Source organism: Temnothorax americanus, unplaced genomic scaffold, assembly GCF_048541705.1.
Source record: "Temnothorax americanus isolate GAGA-0224 unplaced genomic scaffold, ASM4854170v1 Scaffold15, whole genome shotgun sequence".
Classification (NCBI taxonomy): Eukaryota; Metazoa; Arthropoda; class Insecta; order Hymenoptera; family Formicidae; genus Temnothorax; species Temnothorax americanus.
The window spans coordinates 3,106,965-3,128,007 of NW_027509286.1; the positions used below are offsets into that span (position 1 = coordinate 3,106,965).

Sequence of the window (21,043 nt, forward strand, 5' to 3'; positions counted from 1 at the left end):
CTGTGGAACTTGACGCGACGAATCCCTACCCTTATCCGTTTTTGGAATCCAATTTAGCACATTGAATGCCAAGCACATATTCCGATTAATCTCGTGATTAAATCTCTGACTAAAAATTGCGTATATGTTGAGATATTTTGTGGCATTCGACGTATTAATTTTAATATATCGCAATCTATTAAATCTAGCGAGTGTTCATAATTTTGTTCTTCGTCATGCTATATTTATTAAAATATTAAACCGATTTGAAATATATACCCAACTTAATATTTTAAAAGTTTAAAACAACTTTTGTCGACGAGATAAACTGTCGCACCTTGTCGAAGGTTTCGAATGGACATTGACGCGATTAGGCACGCGAACTTTAAAACTTCGTCAAGTCGAGAGATCTGCGGATCTGGACGTAAGGTGGACGTAAACAGGGATTTCTTCGTCTCCGGCCGGATGTTGTTGCCTTTCTCGTTTAGGATAGCGCGCGCGCGCGCACGGAAAGTGGATGGAAGGAAATTGTCTCTGCATTAACGGAGGCTCAGAAACTGCTCCCAACATTTAATTAAAGACATTCCCTAAGTAATTCCCTTGGCGGCCTCGTAATTGCGTTGCTTTTATCTCCGGTACAACTGTTACTTGTTTGGCGGATCGCCTTTCGTGTGGTGTGACTGAAACTTCCCCCGCGGTTTAACAAATATAAGAGTTTTCTCTCGCGTTACATTTAAAGCACATTAAGTCGCCGCTGTGCGCCGACTCTTCCTCCGTTACAAGGTGGTATCGGCGAATCGATACGAACATATCCGGCACGGAGAATGCCGCGTTTGAGGAATCGCGACAAGAGCCTTACTGCCACGAATAATCGCTTCGAATCCTGCACTAAGGACGGGATTTTGCTGATGGGCTCCCAGGCCCTCACGGTCGATCGCGCTTCTTTTCTACGGTCGTCCGTTCTCTTCCTCCCTCCCTCCCTCTCTCCGCACAGATTCAGGTGTGTGTGAAGCTAGCGTCTCATTTTGCGGAAACTCACAAATTATTGAGAGTTCTGACTTCCTTTTCAATAGTTCTAGAGTTCCTGCTAGTTTAAACAAATAGTTCTGGCTTTTAAAGCCAAAAAACGCGTCAGTACAAACTGAGACGCTAGGTTCACGCAGCGTCTCACTTTGTCCTACACAAGTTCCACTACTGTATCTCATCAGATTTTGCGAGATCTATAGTTCTATAACAGTTCTATAAAAAGTTCTGCCATATAAAAGCAAAAAAATTAATTATAAAGTACTAAAAAAAATTACCATGTAACGAGTATACCGAGTTGAGGCGCCAGTTGAAATCTCGGAGTTCCGATTTATGTAAAATATTTTTCGAGTAGTTCTGAGCATATTGAAGCATTTCTTAAAAAGTTCCGAGCGTTAGAATATTTGTGTTATATTTTAAAAAATTAATATTAACCGAAAAGTAATCATGACGGAAAACGATGAAACGCTAAGCGAAATCTCGGAGTTCCGGTTTATATAAAATATTTTTCGAGTAGTTCTGAACATATAGAAGCATTTTCCAAAGAGTTCCGGGCGTTGGCAAAGTTGTAAAATTTTTAAATAAATTAATAACGCTCGAAAGTCAGGAATTCATCGAAAGTAGGTGAGACGCTGGCCGTATTTCGACAGTTCTGCGAGTTTTATTATAATTTTCGTACAGTTCTGAACGTGTTCTAACGTTTTCTAAAGAGTTCTGGCGATAAACATTATTTAATCATTTTTTAAATAATTTTTATCGCCCGAGAAAGACGCATTTACGGGTATATGGGTGAGACGCTGTAGGAAATCTCGGAGTTCTGGCTTATATAAAATATTTTTCGAATAGTTCTGAACATATAAAAGCAATTTCTAAAGAGTTCCGGGCGTTGGCAATGTTGTAAAATTTTTAAATAAATTAATAACGCTCGAAAGTCAGGAATTTATCGAAAATAGGTGAGACGCTGGCCGTATTTCGACAGTTCTGCGAGTTTTATTATAATTTCGTACAGTTCTGAACGTGTTCTAACGTTTTCTAAAGAGTTCTGGCGATAAACATTATTTAATCATTTTTTAAATAATTTTTATCGCCCGAGAAAGACGCATTTACGGGTATATGGGTGAGACGCTGTAGGAAATCTCGGAGTTCTGGCTTATATAAAATATTTTTCGAATAGTTCTGAACATATAAAAGCAATTTCTAAAGAGTTCCGGGCGTTGGCAATGTTGTAAAATTTTTAAATAAATTAATAACGCTCGAAAGTCAGGAATTCATCGAAAGTAGGTGAGACGCTGGCCGTATTTCGACAGTTCTGCGAGTTTTATTATAATTTTCGTACAGTTCTGAACGTGTTCTAACGTTTTCTAAAGAGTTCTGGCGATAAACATTATTTAATCATTTTTTAAATAATTTTTATCGCCCGAGAAAGACGCATTTACGGGTATATGGGTGAGACGCTATAAGAAATCTCGGAGTTCTGGCTTATATAAAATATTTTTCGAATAGTTCTGAACATATAAAAACAATTTTTCTAAAGAGTTCCGGGCGTCGGCAATGTTGTAAAATTTTTAAATAAATTAATAACGCTCGAAAGTCAGGAATTCATCGAAAATAGGTGAGACGCTGGCCGTATTTCGACAGTTCTGCGAGTTTTATTATAATTTTCGTACAGTTCTGAACGTGTTCTAACGTTTTCTAAAGAGTTCTGGCGATAAACATTATTTAATCATTTTTTAAATAATTTTTATCGCCCGAGAAAGACGCATTTACGGGTATATGGGTGAGACGCTGTACGAGTAGTCGGAGATCTGGCTTATATAAAATATTTTTCGAATAGTTCTGAACATATAAAAGCAATTTCTAAAGAGTTCCGGGCGTTGGCAATGTTGTAAAATTTTTAAATAAATTAATAACGCTCGAAAGTCAGGAATTTATCGAAAATAGGTGAGACGCTGGCCGTATTTCGACAGTTCTGCGAGTTTTATTATAATTTTCGTACAGTTCTGAACGTGTTCTAACGTTTTCTAAAGAGTTCTGGCGATAAACATTATTTAATCATTTTTTAAATAATTTTTATCGCCCGAGAAAGACGCATTTACGGGTATATGGGTGAGACGCTGTAGGAAATCTCGGAGTTCTGGCTTATATAAAATATTTTTCGAATAGTTCTGAACATATAAAAGCAATTTCTAAAGAGTTCCGGGCGTTGGCAATGTTGTAAAATTTTTAAATAAATTAATAACGCTCGAAAGTCAGGAATTCATCGAAAGTAGGTGAGACGCTGGCCGTATTTCGACATACAAAAATATTTTATATAAAGCCAGAACTCCGAGATTTCCTACAGCGTCTCACTCATATACCCGTAAATGTGTCTTTCTCGGCCGATAAAAATTATTTAAAAAATGATTAAATAATGTTTATCGCCAGAACTCTTTAGAAAACGTTAGAACACGTTCAGAACTGTACGAAAATTATAATAAAACTCGCAGAACTGTCGAAATACGGCCAGCGTCTCACCTATTTTCGATAAATTCCTGACTTTCGAGCGTTATTAATTTATTTAAAAATTTTACAACATTGCCAACGCCCGGAACTCTTTAGAAATTGCTTTTATATGTTCAGAACTATTCGAAAAATATTTTATATAAGCCAGAACTCCGAGATTTCCTACAGCGTCTCACTCATATACCCGTTAATGTGTCTTTCTCGAGCGATAAAAATTATTTAAAAAATGATTAAATAATGTTTATCGCCAGAACTCTTTAGAAAACGTTAGAACACGTTCAGAACTGTACGAAAATTATAATAAAACTCGCAGAACTGTCGAAATACGGCCAGCGTCTCACCTATTTTCGATAAATTCCTGACTTTCGAGCGTTATTAATTTATTTAAAAATTTTACAACATTGCCAACGCCCGGAACTCTTTAGAAATTGCTTTTATATGTTCAGAACTATTCGAAAAATATTTTATATAAGCCAGAACTCCGAGATTTCCTACAGCGTCTCACCCATATACCCGTAAATGCGTCTTTCTCGGCCGATAAAAATTATTTAAAAAATGATTAAATAATGTTTATCGCCAGAACTCTTTAGAAAACGTTAGAACACGTTCAGAACTGTACGAAAATTATAATAAAACTCGCAGAACTGTCGAAATACGGCCAGCGTCTCACCTATTTTCGATAAATTCCTGACTTTCGAGCGTTATTAATTTATTTAAATATTTTACAACATTTTTTGCCAACGCCCGGAACTCTTTAGAAATTGCTTTTATATGTTCAGAACTATTCGAAAAATATTTTATATAAGCCAGAACTCCGAGATTTCCTACAGCGTCTCACCCATATATCCGTAAATGCGTCTTTCTCGGGCGATAAAAATTATTTAAAAAATGATTAAATAATGTTTATCGCCAGAACTCTTTAGAAAACGTTAGAACACGTTCAGAACTGTACGAAAATTATAATAAAACTCGCAGAACTGTCGAAATACGGCCAGCGTCTCACCTACTTTCGATGAATTCCTGACTTTCGAGCGTTATTAATTTATTTAAAAATTTTACAACATTGCCAACGCCCGGAACTCTTTAGAAATTGCTTTTATATGTTCAGAACTATTCGAAAAATATTTTATATAAGCCAGAACTCCGAGATTTCCTACAGCGTCTCACCCATATACCCGTAAATGCGTCTTTCTCGGGCGATAAAAATTATTTAAAAAATGATTAAATAATGTTTATCGCCAGAACTCTTTAGAAAACGTTAGAACACGTTCAGAACTGTACGAAAATTATAATAAAACTCGCAGAACTGTCGAAATACGGCCAGCGTCTCACCTATTTTCGATAAATTCCTGACTTTCGAGCGTTATTAATTTATTTAAAAATTTTACAACATTGCCAACGCCCGGAACTCTTTAGAAATTGCTTTTATATGTTCAGAACTATTCGAAAAATATTTTATATAAGCCAGAACTCCGAGATTTCCTACAGCGTCTCACCCATGTACACGTAAATGCGTCTTTCTCGAGCGATGAAAATTATTTAAAAAGTGATTAAATAATGTTTATCGCCAGAACTCTTTAGAAAACGTTAGAACACGTTCAGAACTGTACGAAAATTATAATAAAACTCGCAGAACTGTCGAAATACGGCCAGCGTCTCACCTATTTTCGATGAATTCCTGACTTTCGAGCGTTATTAATTTATTTAAAAATTTTACAACATTGCCGACGCCCGGAACTCTTTAGAAATTGCTTTTATATGTTCAGAACTATTCAAAAAATATTTTATATAAGCCAGAACTCCGAGATTTCCTACAGCGTCTCACCCATGTACACGTAAATGCGTCTTTCTCGAGCGATGAAAATTATTTAAAAAATGATTAAATAATGTTTATCGCCAGAACTATTTAGAAAACGTAAGAACACGTTCAGAACTGTACGAAAATTATAATAAAACTCGCAGAACTGTCGAAATACGGCCAGCGTCTCACCTACTTTCGATGAATTCCTGACTTTCGAGCGTTATTAATTTATTTAAAAATTTTACAACATTGCCAACGCCCGGAACTCTTTGGAAAATGCTTCTATATGTTCAGAACTACTCGAAAAATATTTTATATAAACCGGAACTCCGAGATTTCCTACAGCGTCTCACCCATGTACACGTAAATGCGTCTTTCTCGAGCGATAAAAATTATTTAAAAAATGATTAAATAATGTTTATCGCCAGAACTCTTTAGAAAACGTTGGAACACGTTCAGAATTGTACGAAAATTATAATAAAACTCGCAGAACTGTCGAAATACGGCCAGCGTCTCACCTATTTTCGATAAATTCCTGACTTTCGAGCGTTATTAATTTATTTAAAAATTTTACAACATTGCCAACGCCCGGAACTCTTTAGAAATTGCTTTTATATGTTCAGAACTATTCGAAAAATATTTTATATAAGCCAGAACTCCGAGATTTCCTACAGCGTCTCACCCATATACCCGTAAATGCGTCTTTCTCGGGCGATAAAAATTATTTAAAAAATGATTAAATAATGTTTATCGCCAGAACTCTTTAGAAAACGTTAGAACACGTTCAGAACTGTACGAAAATTATAATAAAACTCGCAGAACTGTCGAAATACGGCCAGCGTCTCACCTATTTTCGATGAATTCCTGACTTTCGAGCGTTATTAATTTATTTAAAAATTTTACAACATTGCCGACGCCCGGAACTCTTTAGAAATTGCTTTTATATGTTCAGAACTATTCAAAAAATATTTTATATAAGCCAGAACTCCGAGATTTCCTACAGCGTCTCACCCATGTACACGTAAATGCGTCTTTCTCGAGCGATGAAAATTATTTAAAAAGTGATTAAATAATGTTTATCGCCAGAACTATTTAGAAAACGTTAGAACACGTTCAGAACTGTACGAAAATTATAATAAAACTCGCAGAACTGTCGAAATACGGCCAGCGTCTCACCTACTTTCGATGAATTCCTGACTTTCGAGCGTTATTAATTTATTTAAAAATTTTACAACATTGCCAACGCCCGGAACTCTTTGGAAAATGCTTCTATATGTTCAGAACTACTCGAAAAATATTTTATATAAACCGGAACTCCGAGATTTCGCTTAGCGTTTCATCGTTTTCCGTCATGATTACTTTTCGGTTAATATTAATTTTTTAAAATATAACACAAATATTCTAACGCTCGGAACTTTTTAAGAAATGCTTCAATATGCTCAGAACTACTTGAAAAATATTTTACATAAATCGGAACTCCGAGATTTCAACTGGCGTCTCAACTCGGTATACTCGTTACATGGTAATTTTTTTTAGTACTTTATAATTAATTTTTTTGCTTTTATATGGCAGAACTCTTTATAGAACTGTTATAGAACTATAGATCTCGCAAAATCTGATGAGATACAGTAGTGGAACTTGTGTAGGACAAAGTGAGACGCTGCGTGAACCTAGCGTCTCAGTTTGTACTGACGCGTTTTTTGGCTTTAAAAGCCAGAACTATTTGTTTAAACTAGCAGGAACTCTAGAACTATTGAAAAGGAAGTCAGAACTCTCAATAATTTGTGAGTTTCTGCAAAATGAGACGCTAGCTTCACACACACGAGATTCAGGCCCAGCAAACCGTTCTGACTCTTGATACACACGAAAATTCGCACTATTCCGTATTCAAAGGGTAATCATCTTGCTGTATGCTACCTGTTTGGTTCTTTGCGAACGTACTCGAAACTTTTCAATGTTATCAAATTGATGACATTGACAAATTTTACACGGTTTTCCAATTAGTTATTTTCCATTTAAAAGGAACGGTTTGTAATTTGCGATACATCGACGAATTGAATCGCTCGCTCCTGCATTTCGGTTCGACAGGACAGAGAACGGATCACGCGGACGGGGGGGGGGGCAATCGGCGTTCCGGCCAGTCTTGCGGTTCCAGTTGAATCTATTGAAATTACCGTCTAACGGATTGGCAAGTGTGATAGTGCGGCTAACGCGAGAGCCTCCAATCAGCGGGTAATCGCTTCATTCCGTTGGCACGGCCTGCCCAATATTGTGGTCCTCCGAGCTAAACTCCGACGCTGAGATGTTGCTCCAAGGACGTGGGCAGAGATATCGTCAACTTTTGTACTCTAGAGCTTTTGGTCGGATCCATGGTCGGTAATCTTCGGTTAACGAGAAGAGCGCCGAGAGACGCCAACGAGTACGGATGGGCATCGATCGTCTATACGTCCCTAAGAGTGCTAAGGGTGTCCCACCGCCGTTTCCCCTTGCTCGTTATGTCTGTCCTACGACGTGTCGCCCCTATTAAAGCCTCTTTAAAAATGTCGATATTAAACCGCACGCTATTTCTCCTATTATGATTTCGTGAAACGACGTACGTGGGTGCCGCCACGTTTGATGTTTTATCCGCGCATACATACACATATACGTCGCTGTCTGCTCAATCCGGGCTTGCGGCGGCGGCGGCTTCAAACGTTCTCCACGCACGATACCCTCGGCTCTCGGGAGGACGGCTTTTCCTTTCCGCGTGCAGTTCAGAACGTTGGATCGGAATTAATGAACCGTAATTCCCCAATAATGAGGCTTCGGCTTCACTGGCTCCGATACGACCTCGTCGATGCTCTTCTTGCAACCCCCGACCACCCCCCGCTTCCTCAAGTTCCGGCCTCGTCTCCTCCATATCGTACACGTGTGCGCCGGCGTATATATGTGCTCGCGTAAATGTCACGTACACCTGGGCACCTACGTTAGACTTGCGTGGCACACAAGGCCTCGAAGCTCGAGACTGTCGACAAATTATCTTTCCAACGTGCACGCGTCGATACCGTTTATCAGCGGCGTATGTCTATCCACACGTGCGTTACACTCTTTCGTGCGAGAAAAATCGGCATCTGCTTGAAAATTTTCGACTTTTCGAATTTTCTTTGTCCTTTTTTTTTGCGTCAGCGCCGACCTCGAACTCATTAATATTTAGAGCATGTGATATACAGGCTTGAAGTATCACGGTTAGCTCGGAAGTTTCTCATACGCTATAAAGATTTTCGTAATTGCTACAAATTGTAGCGAAAATATCGGTTTGGTTCCCGTTTCGGTCCATTAAAATACTTAATAAAGGTTTCGGTTTCGATTTTGGTCTTTTAGCTAACAAAGGTATTGCGCAAATTAGTTTTTTTTCGGTTTCGATTTATTAAAATTTTCTTGAAATTTTATTAATTGGTTTACATATGCATACTGCGTGTGTGGATATGTACTTATAACTTGTAAATCTTAATTTTTGATACATAAGGTTTTTATTTTAAAATAAAAAATAAAAAAACGTGTATGTGTAATGTATAATAAAAACCTTATGTATCAAAAATTAAGATTAAGGTTTTATAAAATTTTCATACGGTTTACGGTCTTGGTTCGACAAAAATACCGGTTACGGTATTATACGGTTTTCGGTTTCGGTTTTGGTTTCGGTTTCGGTCCGGTCCGGGTCTCTGTTAATTATTTAGTAAAAGACGCGTTTAGAACGTAAAGATGTCATAACGTTTCGTATTTCCGCTTTTTGCGTCTGCGTTTAAAGAGTAACTTGCCTTTCAGCTACACTTCTTTGCAAAGCTTTAAAGGGAGGAGTATCAAAATTCTCCCGATATTAGTTGTAGTTACAGTAACATGGAAAGTTACATCCACTCCTGGAAACTTTTATGGCTTTGTATATTGCAAGCTCGCTGATTTTCTCGCGACGCTCGCGGTTATACGCGCGTTTGACCCGGTTCGAGTTCCGACTGCAAACGAAACTTTTAATAATCGAGGTGCCCGTGTATAGTGCCGAGCCCTTCAGCGTTCGCAAATATACCAAATACGTCGGCGTGTCTGCCGCACGCGTTGCCGATGGTAAAATCGCACAGATTAAAAAGTCAAAGGGAGACGATGATTTTCAACTGCGATATCTCGCATAGGAGGTTACGCGAGAGACCTTCCGAGTCTCCGACCTTGTATGTACCGCGTATTATCGACTGAAGCTCGTTATAACGCTGTATTCTATAGTTTCAAGGTACGCGTAATTACAAAACGCGAGATTCAGAGCGCTCGTCTTTGTTCGTCTTCGTTTGGTTTATGTTAACATATTCCGCTCGTGTAGAATATCCCGGGAAAATTAACGGGAGTTATGATTCTTCGATTTATAATTATTATTTGTGTTTCAAAATTGAGTTTGCCATTGTGAATTAGACGATTCGTATAAAGAAGAGTTGGACAAATAATCAGTCTTAACGAATTTGCCTTAAAAAAAAAAAAAAAAAAAAAAAGTAGTTAATGACGTGTGTATCCACGTCATGTAGGTTTCATAAAGTGTTATGATTTCACGCTTCCGCTACAAGCCAGTAAGTCGTGTGCAGGCCGACAGCGCGCGTCGTCGCGTATTACAGTATCAGATTGCAAATCAATATCTCATTTCGTAGGTATGAGCCGAGATGTTGCGTTCGTAATGCAGTTTCGTGACCGAGAGTGTCGACGTGTTCGAGTGGCTGAAAGTAGGGGGCACACACGCGAGATGACATACGTGTGCGATCGTACATACACCCGACATTTTTATGCGCGCACATACGTGACTATATAGATCGACGGATTTGATAGGAGAGAGGCAAATTGGAAGGGGGTGATCTTGCGACGGATCAGACGAAACTGGAACGAACATAGTTAAGTCGAATTACTCTTGGGGCTCCATAACTTCGCGATAGCGATTGTTTTCCGCGAAAGATTATCGATTGATTAAAAAGCGCATAAGAGCTTTTTATTGCTAAACACTTGTTATTGTCCTACCGTTATCTTTAAAAATAGTGGCAAAATAGGAACATGATTTTTAATCATCTTGATATTTATTAATTTTATATTAATTATATCAAACTGATTAACAAAGAAAGATGCAGTTTTGATTTCTGCATCGAAATTTTTTTCTATACATTCGCATGGCTCGTTGGCATTAAATTGTTTAATTGAACGCCTTCTCGCCCCTTCCCCTCCCACTGCTCTTCGCCCGCGTCAGGCAGAATTTAATGTCGAATTTGCATAATTTGCCCCAATAATCAAGTCTCGCTCGCGCGTAGTACGGAACCACGTGCCTTTCGTATCTTTTTTAGGTAGAATAGTTTCAGGGTCGAAGGTCGGCATTTCGGCGAAAGCATTAACTCCAACACTCGCCGCTGCTTTCGTCCTCTCACTTCTCATCCCTTCGGCCACGACTGTGCTGCGAAATCTCGTAACATCGACGTCCAGATTTGCATAATTCGTTGCGATAATTAAGCAATCTGCATATTACGGACCGCGCGCGCGCGCGCACCTCTTTCGTGGGCAAATAGTCGCGGTCCTGAAGTCGGCCCCTGCGCTCCGTCTTCCATTCGTGTATTCGGCTATTAGATTAGAGGGTTGTAACGAGTAATATTCACGTAACCATTCCGCACTACCACCCATGCGATTTCACCCCAACGCATGTACACGTTTAATGCATGACATAAACTGCGAATCCCCCGTCAAATATCAAAAGCAGCGCGAGCTTCTCTTCGCGCAACGTACAAGGACGTGACATATGATAAATCTTGTTACGCTTTTGTAGCAGCTTTGATAAAAATAAAAATCTGACGTGAAACCATATCGTTTAATTACTTTTTAGACGCATAGAAAAATAGGTAACACCGGATACATAGATTTTATCAGAATTTTTTTTATCAAAAGCACCTGCCTCAGATTATATTATAAGTATTATAATATACCAGCTGGTTATCCGGGGCTTCGCCTGGGCGTCTTTTTTTAAAACAACTTTATTTGTGTTATTATAATTTGAATCCCCATTTTATATTGCAAATTCTTATAGCTTTCTTTGTAAGTTTTAAAATTTTTTTTAAATTGGGTTGTAGCACAACGGCACATAGCCTATGTCAATCAGGAAGATATAATAAGCTATCCACCAGTGTAAAAATGGTTGAAATTGATTCAATAGTTTCTATAAGATTGCCCTAAACAATGGAACAAACAAACTTTTCCCCTTTATATAAGAGTAAGGATTTTGTCTGTATTTTATTACTTGTTCGATTTTTTAAATTCTTTTAATGTCGGGTTTGTAGAAATTCGTGCTACCTCTTTAATGTTTCTATAATTTCTCTTTTAATGGTGGGTCTTCTGTGACCGACGAAAATAAATTTATTTAATTAGAGAGTTGTAGAATCGCGAACAATGTAAAAGCGACAGTTCAATATAAATCTTCGCTTTGATCTTAATTGTACATTGTCTAATAATTGTCTGAGACACAAGCTCCCTTAGGCGCGTCAATGCATGTCAGCGTGAGCGACGGTCGATAGGCAATAACGCCGACAAGGACGATCGGGGGTCCGGCAAGCGGCTTTGCAAAGTTTCGCCAATCAGCCCAGTTGTAATTGAATTGTCAGTGAGTTCCATCCGGGAATTCCTGGTCCGATCCTAAGCCGAGAAAGTTCGGCGGTTTGACGGAGACCGAGGGACGCTCTTCTCTCCGGAGGGCTGGCGGAGGGAAGGAAGCGAGAGCCGCGCTTCTCCAAGTGTTATGCAGATTTCTGTTTGGCCAGTCATTACTGAGGTGTTTGCAGGCACGACAGCCATTGCTACGGCTACCCGGTCCGATCTCCAACCACCAGCTACCAGTTACCCCTTCCAACTCCCCCCTCCCCCTCCTTCTCGCCCCTCTGCCGTTAACGGAAGACGGCCATCTACTGCCCAGCGCCATGCGGCGCGCATCCCTATCCTCGATATTCATATCAGCTCCCCTTTATCCAGTGTAGTGCTTCTATGAATATTTACCCTCCTTTCTGTTAATATCGCGTACGTGACATTTTCCGAGCGTAAATACGTGCCGGCGTCCATGAACACGATGACTGGCGGTCATCGGCTGAAGAGGCGGATCGAAAGATAAAAAAATAAAACGCGCGCTCGAAGAGTGAAGGGGTCGACCAATGCTCGTTGTTGGAATATTACACGACGGATACTCACCGGCATAGTTTGGCTACCGTGTAGAGAGTTTATTGCTGCCAGTGCTTCTTGGTGCGACGAAAGTTTCACGAAGGCACAGCCTGAAACAGAAAGAATAGAATAATTATCAATTTAGTGAAAAATATCGTATATAGATTTTACAATTTATGTTACCATATCTTAAATATTGAAAAAATGCGGTTTTTTCTCTATTTTAGTATAAATTTATAAAAGTATATTATATGTCACAAAAATATTCTGCATCAGCATCTTTGTTTAAATATTCGCAAAAAATAAATTTTGTAAGTACGCTTAAAAAAATGTACACTATATTGTACAGATACGCGCCTATCTAAAATCACGCAATTTATTGTCGAGATAGAAACTAGTAAAACGAAGGGTTAAATAGAACTCGTGGTGATGTTCGTCTATTCATTTATCGGAAGGAGCGTCGCGAGGAAGGGGAGCCGCTCTTCTTTTTTTATCATGAAAATTCCGCGTTGTACTCGAAACTCGGAAAGAGGTGAAAATAGTTTTATCCGTTTTATCTTCGCGAGTGATCAGCGATGAAAGGAGTTTTGTTTCTGCCATTGTCGAGGAAGCGAGGCCGTTCGCGACGAGATGAATAATATACATACGCCGTTCGAAGATATTTATCTGATATCATGAATGTATAGGCCATAAACTTTTTTTATCATGCAGGTTGGGTCTCGGAATCTTCGAATGAAAGGTGGTATATTTTAGATCAGTAAAGAAAATTACTGTGACTTTATTTTTTTCGACGCTGCGGTGTAAAAATTATCCCAGGTGACTATTCCCGGGTTAAATTTGCCATTTAGAGGTACTCATATTTTCCCAGATTTCTCTCTGTTAAAAGAGAAACGGCTAATTTTATGCGCGGCTCGGCTGACTGAGTCGCGACATTTCTCGAATGTAGGACGAGGGACCTTCCGGTCGAAAATTTATCTCCCCGTAATAACACCGTGGCACTGGCGCTTTCCGGGTGTGTCACGCCCGGTAACGGTTCGTGTACGTGCCCGTGTCTCTTTGTCTTCCGTCTTCTTTCTCTGCACGCCCTCCATGCATCCCTCCGGGAACGCGGCCGTGTCCGCATTATAATGGCATTACGTGTCCTCACATTACACTTGCTGTCCCAGCTCGTAATACACATTTCTCCCCACGTTCCGTTATCCCCATGCCGAGTCTTATTTTTTTTCTCCTTGGATACGTCCGTCCCGGATATATCCTACATCGTGATTCGGAGCTTGTGCAGTATTTACAGAACCTCGGACGAGAGGGTGTCGCGCAAACACCGTCGAAAAATTGAGTTAGAAATGGTACGACCGAATAAAATGTCAAATACCATGATAGCGTCTGTCCAACGAAATTCTATCAAATTATAATATCGTATTAATTTGCAATTATCTTTTCGCAATTTAAAAAAGAGAGGAGTAATAAATAGAAATACAGTTTTTACGTTGTTTTTTTTACATTTACATTTTACATTTAAACATTTAATAAAATCTTTTTCTTTGAGAAATATCTGTTAAAACTATAAAACTAATCATAAAAATTTTATGATTATAATTAATAAAATATTTGTACTTAAATATATGAACAATGATTAAAAATACATGTTTTGCAAGCACTATTTTGTAAATCACGTTAAATCTCACGCGCTGCAAGAGACTCATTAAAAATTCTTTTCGACTATCTTAATTTTTTGCTACTTGAGATCTAAACAAAATATTTTTATATTATCTGTCGAATTTTTTTGTACTGCCTCTCTGCTTTCTCTGCGCCTGTGACGGTCCTCTCGTTCTTCTGGTTCGTTTCGTCCTCGCGCAACCTCGGCAGCATCCCATCTCGCGAATATAAAAAGGGCCGACACACTCGAGTGTTTAGTAACTTTGTCAGCGTTTTTAATACTCGCCCCTTTTTCGTTCCGACTCCCGTACGGTGCGCTCGTTTCACTTTTCGTACTTAGGGCCCAATAGACACCGCCGACGAAACACTTTGTAAAACTTGCAGCCGTAGCAATTACCCCGTAGAATTCGTGCTCTATTTTCGTGGAATTTAATGGCTTCGTTAATGAAATGAACTCGTTCATTCCTACTGCCGATAACAATTCGTATGATTTATAATCGATATTGGCAATTGTTGCTAGACTCTTCGTTCTATGAAACACGTGAAAATTTTCATTTTGACGTAATCACGGTAATGCAAAAATAATTAATTCTCACTATAGATGGAAGTAATAAAACAGATATGATACCGTCTGTTTTCAATTCTAAACAAATGGATAAAATACTGCTGGCAATATTTATGTGATTTCTATATCGGTATAAAGTATCAATTACATCTAAAATTAGAGCGAACGGTTAATTGATGCTCGTCTAAAATGTAGACGTAAATTTCATTGAGTATCGTGCGAAGTGCAAATAGAATGGATCAAATGTATCACGAAGTACGCGAGAGCTTCACGCTACGGGTTCGATATCAAATCCCACTTGTCCTATTCCACGTGGTCGCGCCCTAACAGGCATTTCGCAAAGTCGTTAATAATTTTTTTTTTTAAGCGAGTCTCAGTACTCCGCGCCATTAGTGAAATAGTCGGAACTCCACCCATTCGCTGCGTGTCAGCAAGACTATACATATATGTGTATTCTTTTATACCTGTGACACGAATCTATCTGGTTTGACTGGATGTCTTCTCTATGCTCCCTCTGTATTCGCGTGATAAAAAAATATTCCGCTTTTTTTAATCATAAAATGCAAGTGCGTCACTCTCGAAAGCATTGTGTCCCGAAATTTTTAGAAAAAATCGACTTGCGGATGAATTGAAAATTTACATTACTGACAGATATTATCATATGCAAGCTCGGTTGTGCGTATTGATGCATACTTGACATGATATTTTATAAATAATTGTTATATCAATTATTAACGATTCTGTATTTGCGCTTGATTTGTTTATGTGTGTTAATCGTATAACTTCCGCTGTTATACGGAATATCATATCAATGTTAATTGGCAAATGATATTAGCTTTTACGTTGGCTTGTATATTTATGTTAAATTATCTAATATATTTATAAAGTACTTAATAATTCCCGCATTGCGCCATTATATTCTATAACACGGCAATTTCGTTTATCCTCAGCGGTTAAAAGAAAAAAAAACAGATTTTCGCTAGCGACTTTTACAAGCACGTCGCAAAGGTTGACATACCTACACGGGGCGCGTATATCAACGGGTCTATATTCAAATCGCCCTTTTTCATCAGCAAAGGTAACAGATGTTTGTCGCCCATCGATCACGACGATTCTATTTTCTGAACTGACTTCTTTCGGAACATCAACTACGCGGCTGGATAAAAGATCTATCGATCGGCGGTATAGCGCCTTCGCGTAACGTAGCGAAATAATTATTCTCTAATGAGGCCCTTTAACACTGAGGCGAACTCAAACGAGAGAGCGCAGCATTTTTTCGAACTTAGTTCGTGGCTTGATTTAATTATCAACTGTTGATTAAAAGCGTACAACTTCCGCCAAGTTTTACTCGCGGAAACGAGTATAAGAAGATCGATCGCTAAACGCGTTATACATCTCGCCTTGACTCGACTATCGAGCGGCAGCTCGTCAAACGAGTTAACACATCCGTACCGTAAGGCCACGAGCCGTTTATAGTACTAAAAGCGAAGCTAATGGCGCGACACAGTTACAATGTTAAAGAATAATTGAATAAGCGATTAAAAGGGGGGAGAATGAATAGAAGTTGTCGCTTTTCCTGTACGCTCGACATTGCCGACGATGTGCGTAATAAATATTTTATTCTCGCCGAGCTGCTTGAATTTAGAACGAACGTTTATACGTCGAAAACTGTCTGGGAAAGTAGAATGTTTTGTCAGCAAGGGGGTTTCTAGCTCGCGTGTCGATCGCTCTTCCTTCGCCGTTCCTTCATCGAGACCGCATACTTCAGTAACTTCGTAGCGTTCAATTACATCGCGGCTTTAATAGGATTGAATTACTTTAAGCGCAACGCCCTGAGCGAACAAACTCGCGACGACATCTGAGCGCGCTCGGAAGGGTACGTGCATGAGGAGTATACGCGAGTAGTCGTGGCATTGCCCGCGTCGTAGTAGTCGCTCGGTGATGACGATGGCTGCGGGATAAACTTAGGCATGTTTGCCGAGCAATCAAATATATGAGTGGAAAGTCTCGTGGGCGATATCGATCGGCGGCTCCAAGTCCCCGCGATGATGGCGCACGAGGGGCGGTTGAATCGGAGGAAGAAGGATTCGAGGACGAAACGGGTGCGAGAGAAGCCCACGAAACTCAATTCGTGAAGGGCCGCCGATTCGACCAGCGCTTGATTATATCCACTGTTTGTTGCTGAACGTTATTCGTATTGCTAAGGCTCTAAAAAAGGACATCAAATATATTGTCTTCGAGTCGGTAGGAAATAAATCTGCCAGTCTAGTTGTAGCTATTGTTGTACACCGTTTTGTTAAGCTTGAGATATATGAATCTAAATATTTCTTACACGTCTTTTTACAGTTCAAGTTATCAACAAATTATTTAGACTAACTATGTCTATTTTGAAACATAAATTTGCCTGCATCTTGTGATTATTGACATTTTCGAGTTGATTCATTTTACATCTTTTTTCATTTTTTTTTTAAGAACAAAGCGACGTACGTATATGCGTACATAAGTGATTTCTATTTTATTTATGAAAATCTATACATTTCTTATGTTCCTCAGATAAAAATTTAAACATCTTTTACGAATTTATTGTGTATTGTGTATTAGATATTATAAAATGTATAATATATTTTTGATGCATGCCAAAAATAGTTAAAAAACTATTGTCGTGACATATTGATCTATACATTTATGTGCATACGCGCGTGATTTCGGTTGGATATATGCGAAATTTCGTGAAATTCGAGTCCTTTATTTTCGCGCGAGCTTGCGTTCCGCCAATGCGAAAAACGCCGAAGAAAAATCTCAAGTGCGCATCTCTTTCTCGTTTTCGAGAGATCCGCGGAAAGGGAAGGACGTGGGGAGAAACGCTTTGGAAGCTCCAGCGAATTCTTACGTTCGCCATGTACGACTCCTGCAGAATCTACAGGATTCGACAAGGTAGTTCCGTCTGTTTGCCCGATATCGGTCTTTCAGAAATTTCGATCATTTTTCTGTCTCGAGTTTCCTCGCAAAACGCGCAATAATCGCGAATAATTGTCCTCGAGTCCTGTAAATTAATGCATAAATGCGATAAAAGGAAAATTGTATTATTATTATTGAGTTCGCTGGACGAATTAATTTATTAATCCGTACTATTATGCGAATTGCGAATGTGTGTTTGCATGCGCACATTAGTAGTGGTCTCTCGATCCTGGTTAAATATTCGAGTTTTCGAGATTCAAAAGCCTGATTAATGTAGCGGCATGAGGTTGACATGGCGACATTATCATCGCTACAATGGACGCCAGGTGTTCCAGACAGGAAGGGCCAGAGAGGCAAGGAGTATAATGCCGTCAAGCAACGCCACTTAATGAGCTGCCGAGAACAAAGCGGGAAGAACTGCTTTGTCATTTTTTTCGTGCTCCAATTACTTAACGTTTTAGAACAGTTGTACGTGATTATCTCTCTCTTTCTCTCTCTCTCTCTCTCTCTCTCTCTCTCTCTCTCTCTCTCTCTCTCTCTCTCTTTCTCTTTCTTTTTCTCTCTTTACTCCGCTTCATCTAACACACCGCGCGAAATGTTAACAATATTCTTTCACGAAAATTGATTTGCGTAAATTGAACAATATACGCGCTACGTAATTTTCTTTACATCAAGCGGTGACGTATATTCGTGATATTCTCGTATGATACATCATAAAGTTTTGAAACGTGATATATCGATCGGAAGTCTAAAATTGTCCGCCTATTCCGACTTTCTTGTGTCATATCGTTCAAGCAAGTAAGGGACGGGAGTTCGAAACTGGATGTCGAAGACGAGGGCTGCTGAGATCAGAGGAAGGTCCAGGGCTTAGGAAAGGGACGGGTGGGTACGTTATCTTGTCGTACTTCAGTAAGTCCGGGGGATGGGCGTCCTCTTTTCGCCCTAATTCCCTTCAATCCCTGATCTGTCCCATCCCCCAGAAGCATATCGCAATCGAGTTTCGTTTATTTTTCAAGAGGCGTCCGTTCGACAGAAATTGGCGAGTATTGAACGATATTCGATCCTCGAAAAGATTAATCTCATTTTTTTTTAATGCGTTACCACGTTACGCAATTCCCGTGTTAAACTCTCAGTGTACCTCGATCGGCTCCGACTTTAACGTTGTTACGTTAAATTTAATTATTACTTTTATCGGTTAATATTTCACGTGGCGAAAAACTCGAGGCGTCGGTCGAATCAAATTTGCTATAGCTATAAAACTCAGCGTTCTCCGGAGAAAAAAAAATAGACCGATATGCGCGCGATATCATCTGTGCTATCGGCATAAAATATCGTTTGGATATCACCATGTGACGCGACCTCAATATACAGGCGAGAAACTCCTCCAAGTTTCTTGCCACGGTGGTAACGTCGAGAGGTTTATTTTCGAACAAGTGCGCGTTTCGACAGATCGAACATGGCGATCCAATGGATTATCCCGTTTATATAACGTGCGCGTGCAAAAGATGACAACAATTGTCGGGTATCGTTCCCCTCGCTATGATACAAAATAGTTTATTGCACGAAACCGTGATGACCGTCGTCTCGGATTACAAAGCGCGCGTTGTCCGCGCGCGGTAAACATCTTTTATTAAAGTGCACGTTGCGCTTCGCTGGCGCGTCAATTTTTCAAAGAGCCCCCGAGCTCTTTGTCTTCAGCGCGTCTCCATCTAACTACCGGTAGCGCACGTGGCAAATGGTAGGAGAGCGATTAATCGTTCCACGTATATTATTTATGTATGGCAAGACTGTTATATTGTGTATTTCTTCAATGTGAAATTCTAACTTTTGTTATAACTTATAAATAAGAAAAAAAATACATTTATATAAACATAGTCCCAAAATGCTTAAAGTATTTGCTCCAGATTTTTCCGTACTAACTTTAGTAGTATAGGTAGCGACTCGGATTGATACCAGTCAATCAGAAGATTCGCTCATAGCTACCAGCCAATCAGAGGACTTTGGCTCGCGACCCTGTCGGCGTCTCTTTCTTACTTGAGTTGGCGTGACAGAGTCATCAGTGCTACTAATAGAGTCGACTGGATCTTCAAAATTTGAATTCTTTTCAATATTCAACAACGATTGTGGGAATTTCTCAGACTGTTGAAGTTTATCGTTATTCTTCTCAGTCACTTCATTATCCTCAGACAATGTCTGTTCATTACATTTCGATCTCTCAGTTTGCATCTGTAATTCAATTTGGTGCTCCTGAGATTGTTCTTTTGGAAATTCTTTTGAATTTGAAGCGTTAATAACTTTGTTGCTCAGGCGTGGAGGTGCGATGTATCACTACTATAGCTGTACCCTCGTCGACGTTTTGCGGACGGCCTCGTCGTTGCAGCGGCAACGCACGCTGTGATCGGCCGGATCGGCGTGCGTCGGCTTTCGTAGTATACCTCGATACTCGGTACTGTCGCGTTATTATTATGAGCACTGTCGCGTTCTGCAGCACTTAATTTACTCGCGCTTCCGCGGTCTTCGATCAACTTTTCGTTGACGCCTCGTGCATACAACGATGAACGACGTTACACGTCTACTGAACTCTCTCTCGACTAAAATCTTAAACGTGACGCTCGAGCCTCGCTCGTATTTTGTCTACGTCACGGCAATTTTTTTTTTGGAAGGAGCGCGATCCTTCCAAATGCGGTAGTAATTTAGTTGTATCGCGGTGACAGCAAAGCGAGATAAAATAATTTATTGCTCCGCGATCTGGCGTTCAATTCCTTGAAGTCCTCCGCGTTCGGCATATACCGCGCATGTTTTTCTATCGCTCGCCGCTTGTCGAAGCAATTAATTTTTTCGGTTTTCTCCTTATAAGGAGTAGGATCTCGAAAGCGGTGCTCGAGTATCGCACGTGTTTCGGCGACGTCGCGGCTACCTTCTTTTTTTCGAGAGGTACGCCGCGGCAGAGTTCCGTGAAGTTGGCACCCGACTTTAACAAAATGAATTTTTAAAAAAAGGAAATTGTAGCATTTTCTTTGTAGTTGTTTGTAGTAACAATAATTTCGTTTGTAGTTTTACCGATTTTGCAAAAACAAAGATTTTCAAAAATCACTCTTGCCTAAAATTGAGATATTTGAAATTCGCTTGCGCTATGTGTTTTAGAATCGTTTGTAGTTGTTTGTAGTAACAATAATTTCGTTTGTAGTTTTATCCATTTGGAAATAACGAAAAATTAAAAAAATCACTCTTACTCAAAATTGAGATATTTGAAATTCGCTTGCGCTATGTGTTTTAGAATCGTTTGTAGTTGTTTGTAGTAACAATAATTTCGTTTGTAGTTTTATCCATTTGGAAATAACGAAAAATTAAAAAAATCACTCTTACTC

General features: G+C 39.4%; 1 protein-coding gene across 6 annotated transcripts in view; it reads right to left on the minus strand.

Annotated features, from left to right (window-relative positions):
- LOC143895228 (CUGBP Elav-like family member 4) overlaps positions 1-21,043 on the minus strand; it is a 466,213-nt gene that overhangs the window by 35,180 nt on the left and 409,990 nt on the right. For all 6 annotated transcript variants that reach the window (XM_077402210.1, XM_077402212.1, XM_077402214.1 and 3 more), the window contains one exon: positions 12,527-12,606. In XM_077402210.1, the coding sequence (XP_077258336.1) occupies positions 12,527-12,606 (80 nt within the window). The remainder of the gene's footprint in view (positions 1-12,526; positions 12,607-21,043) is intronic.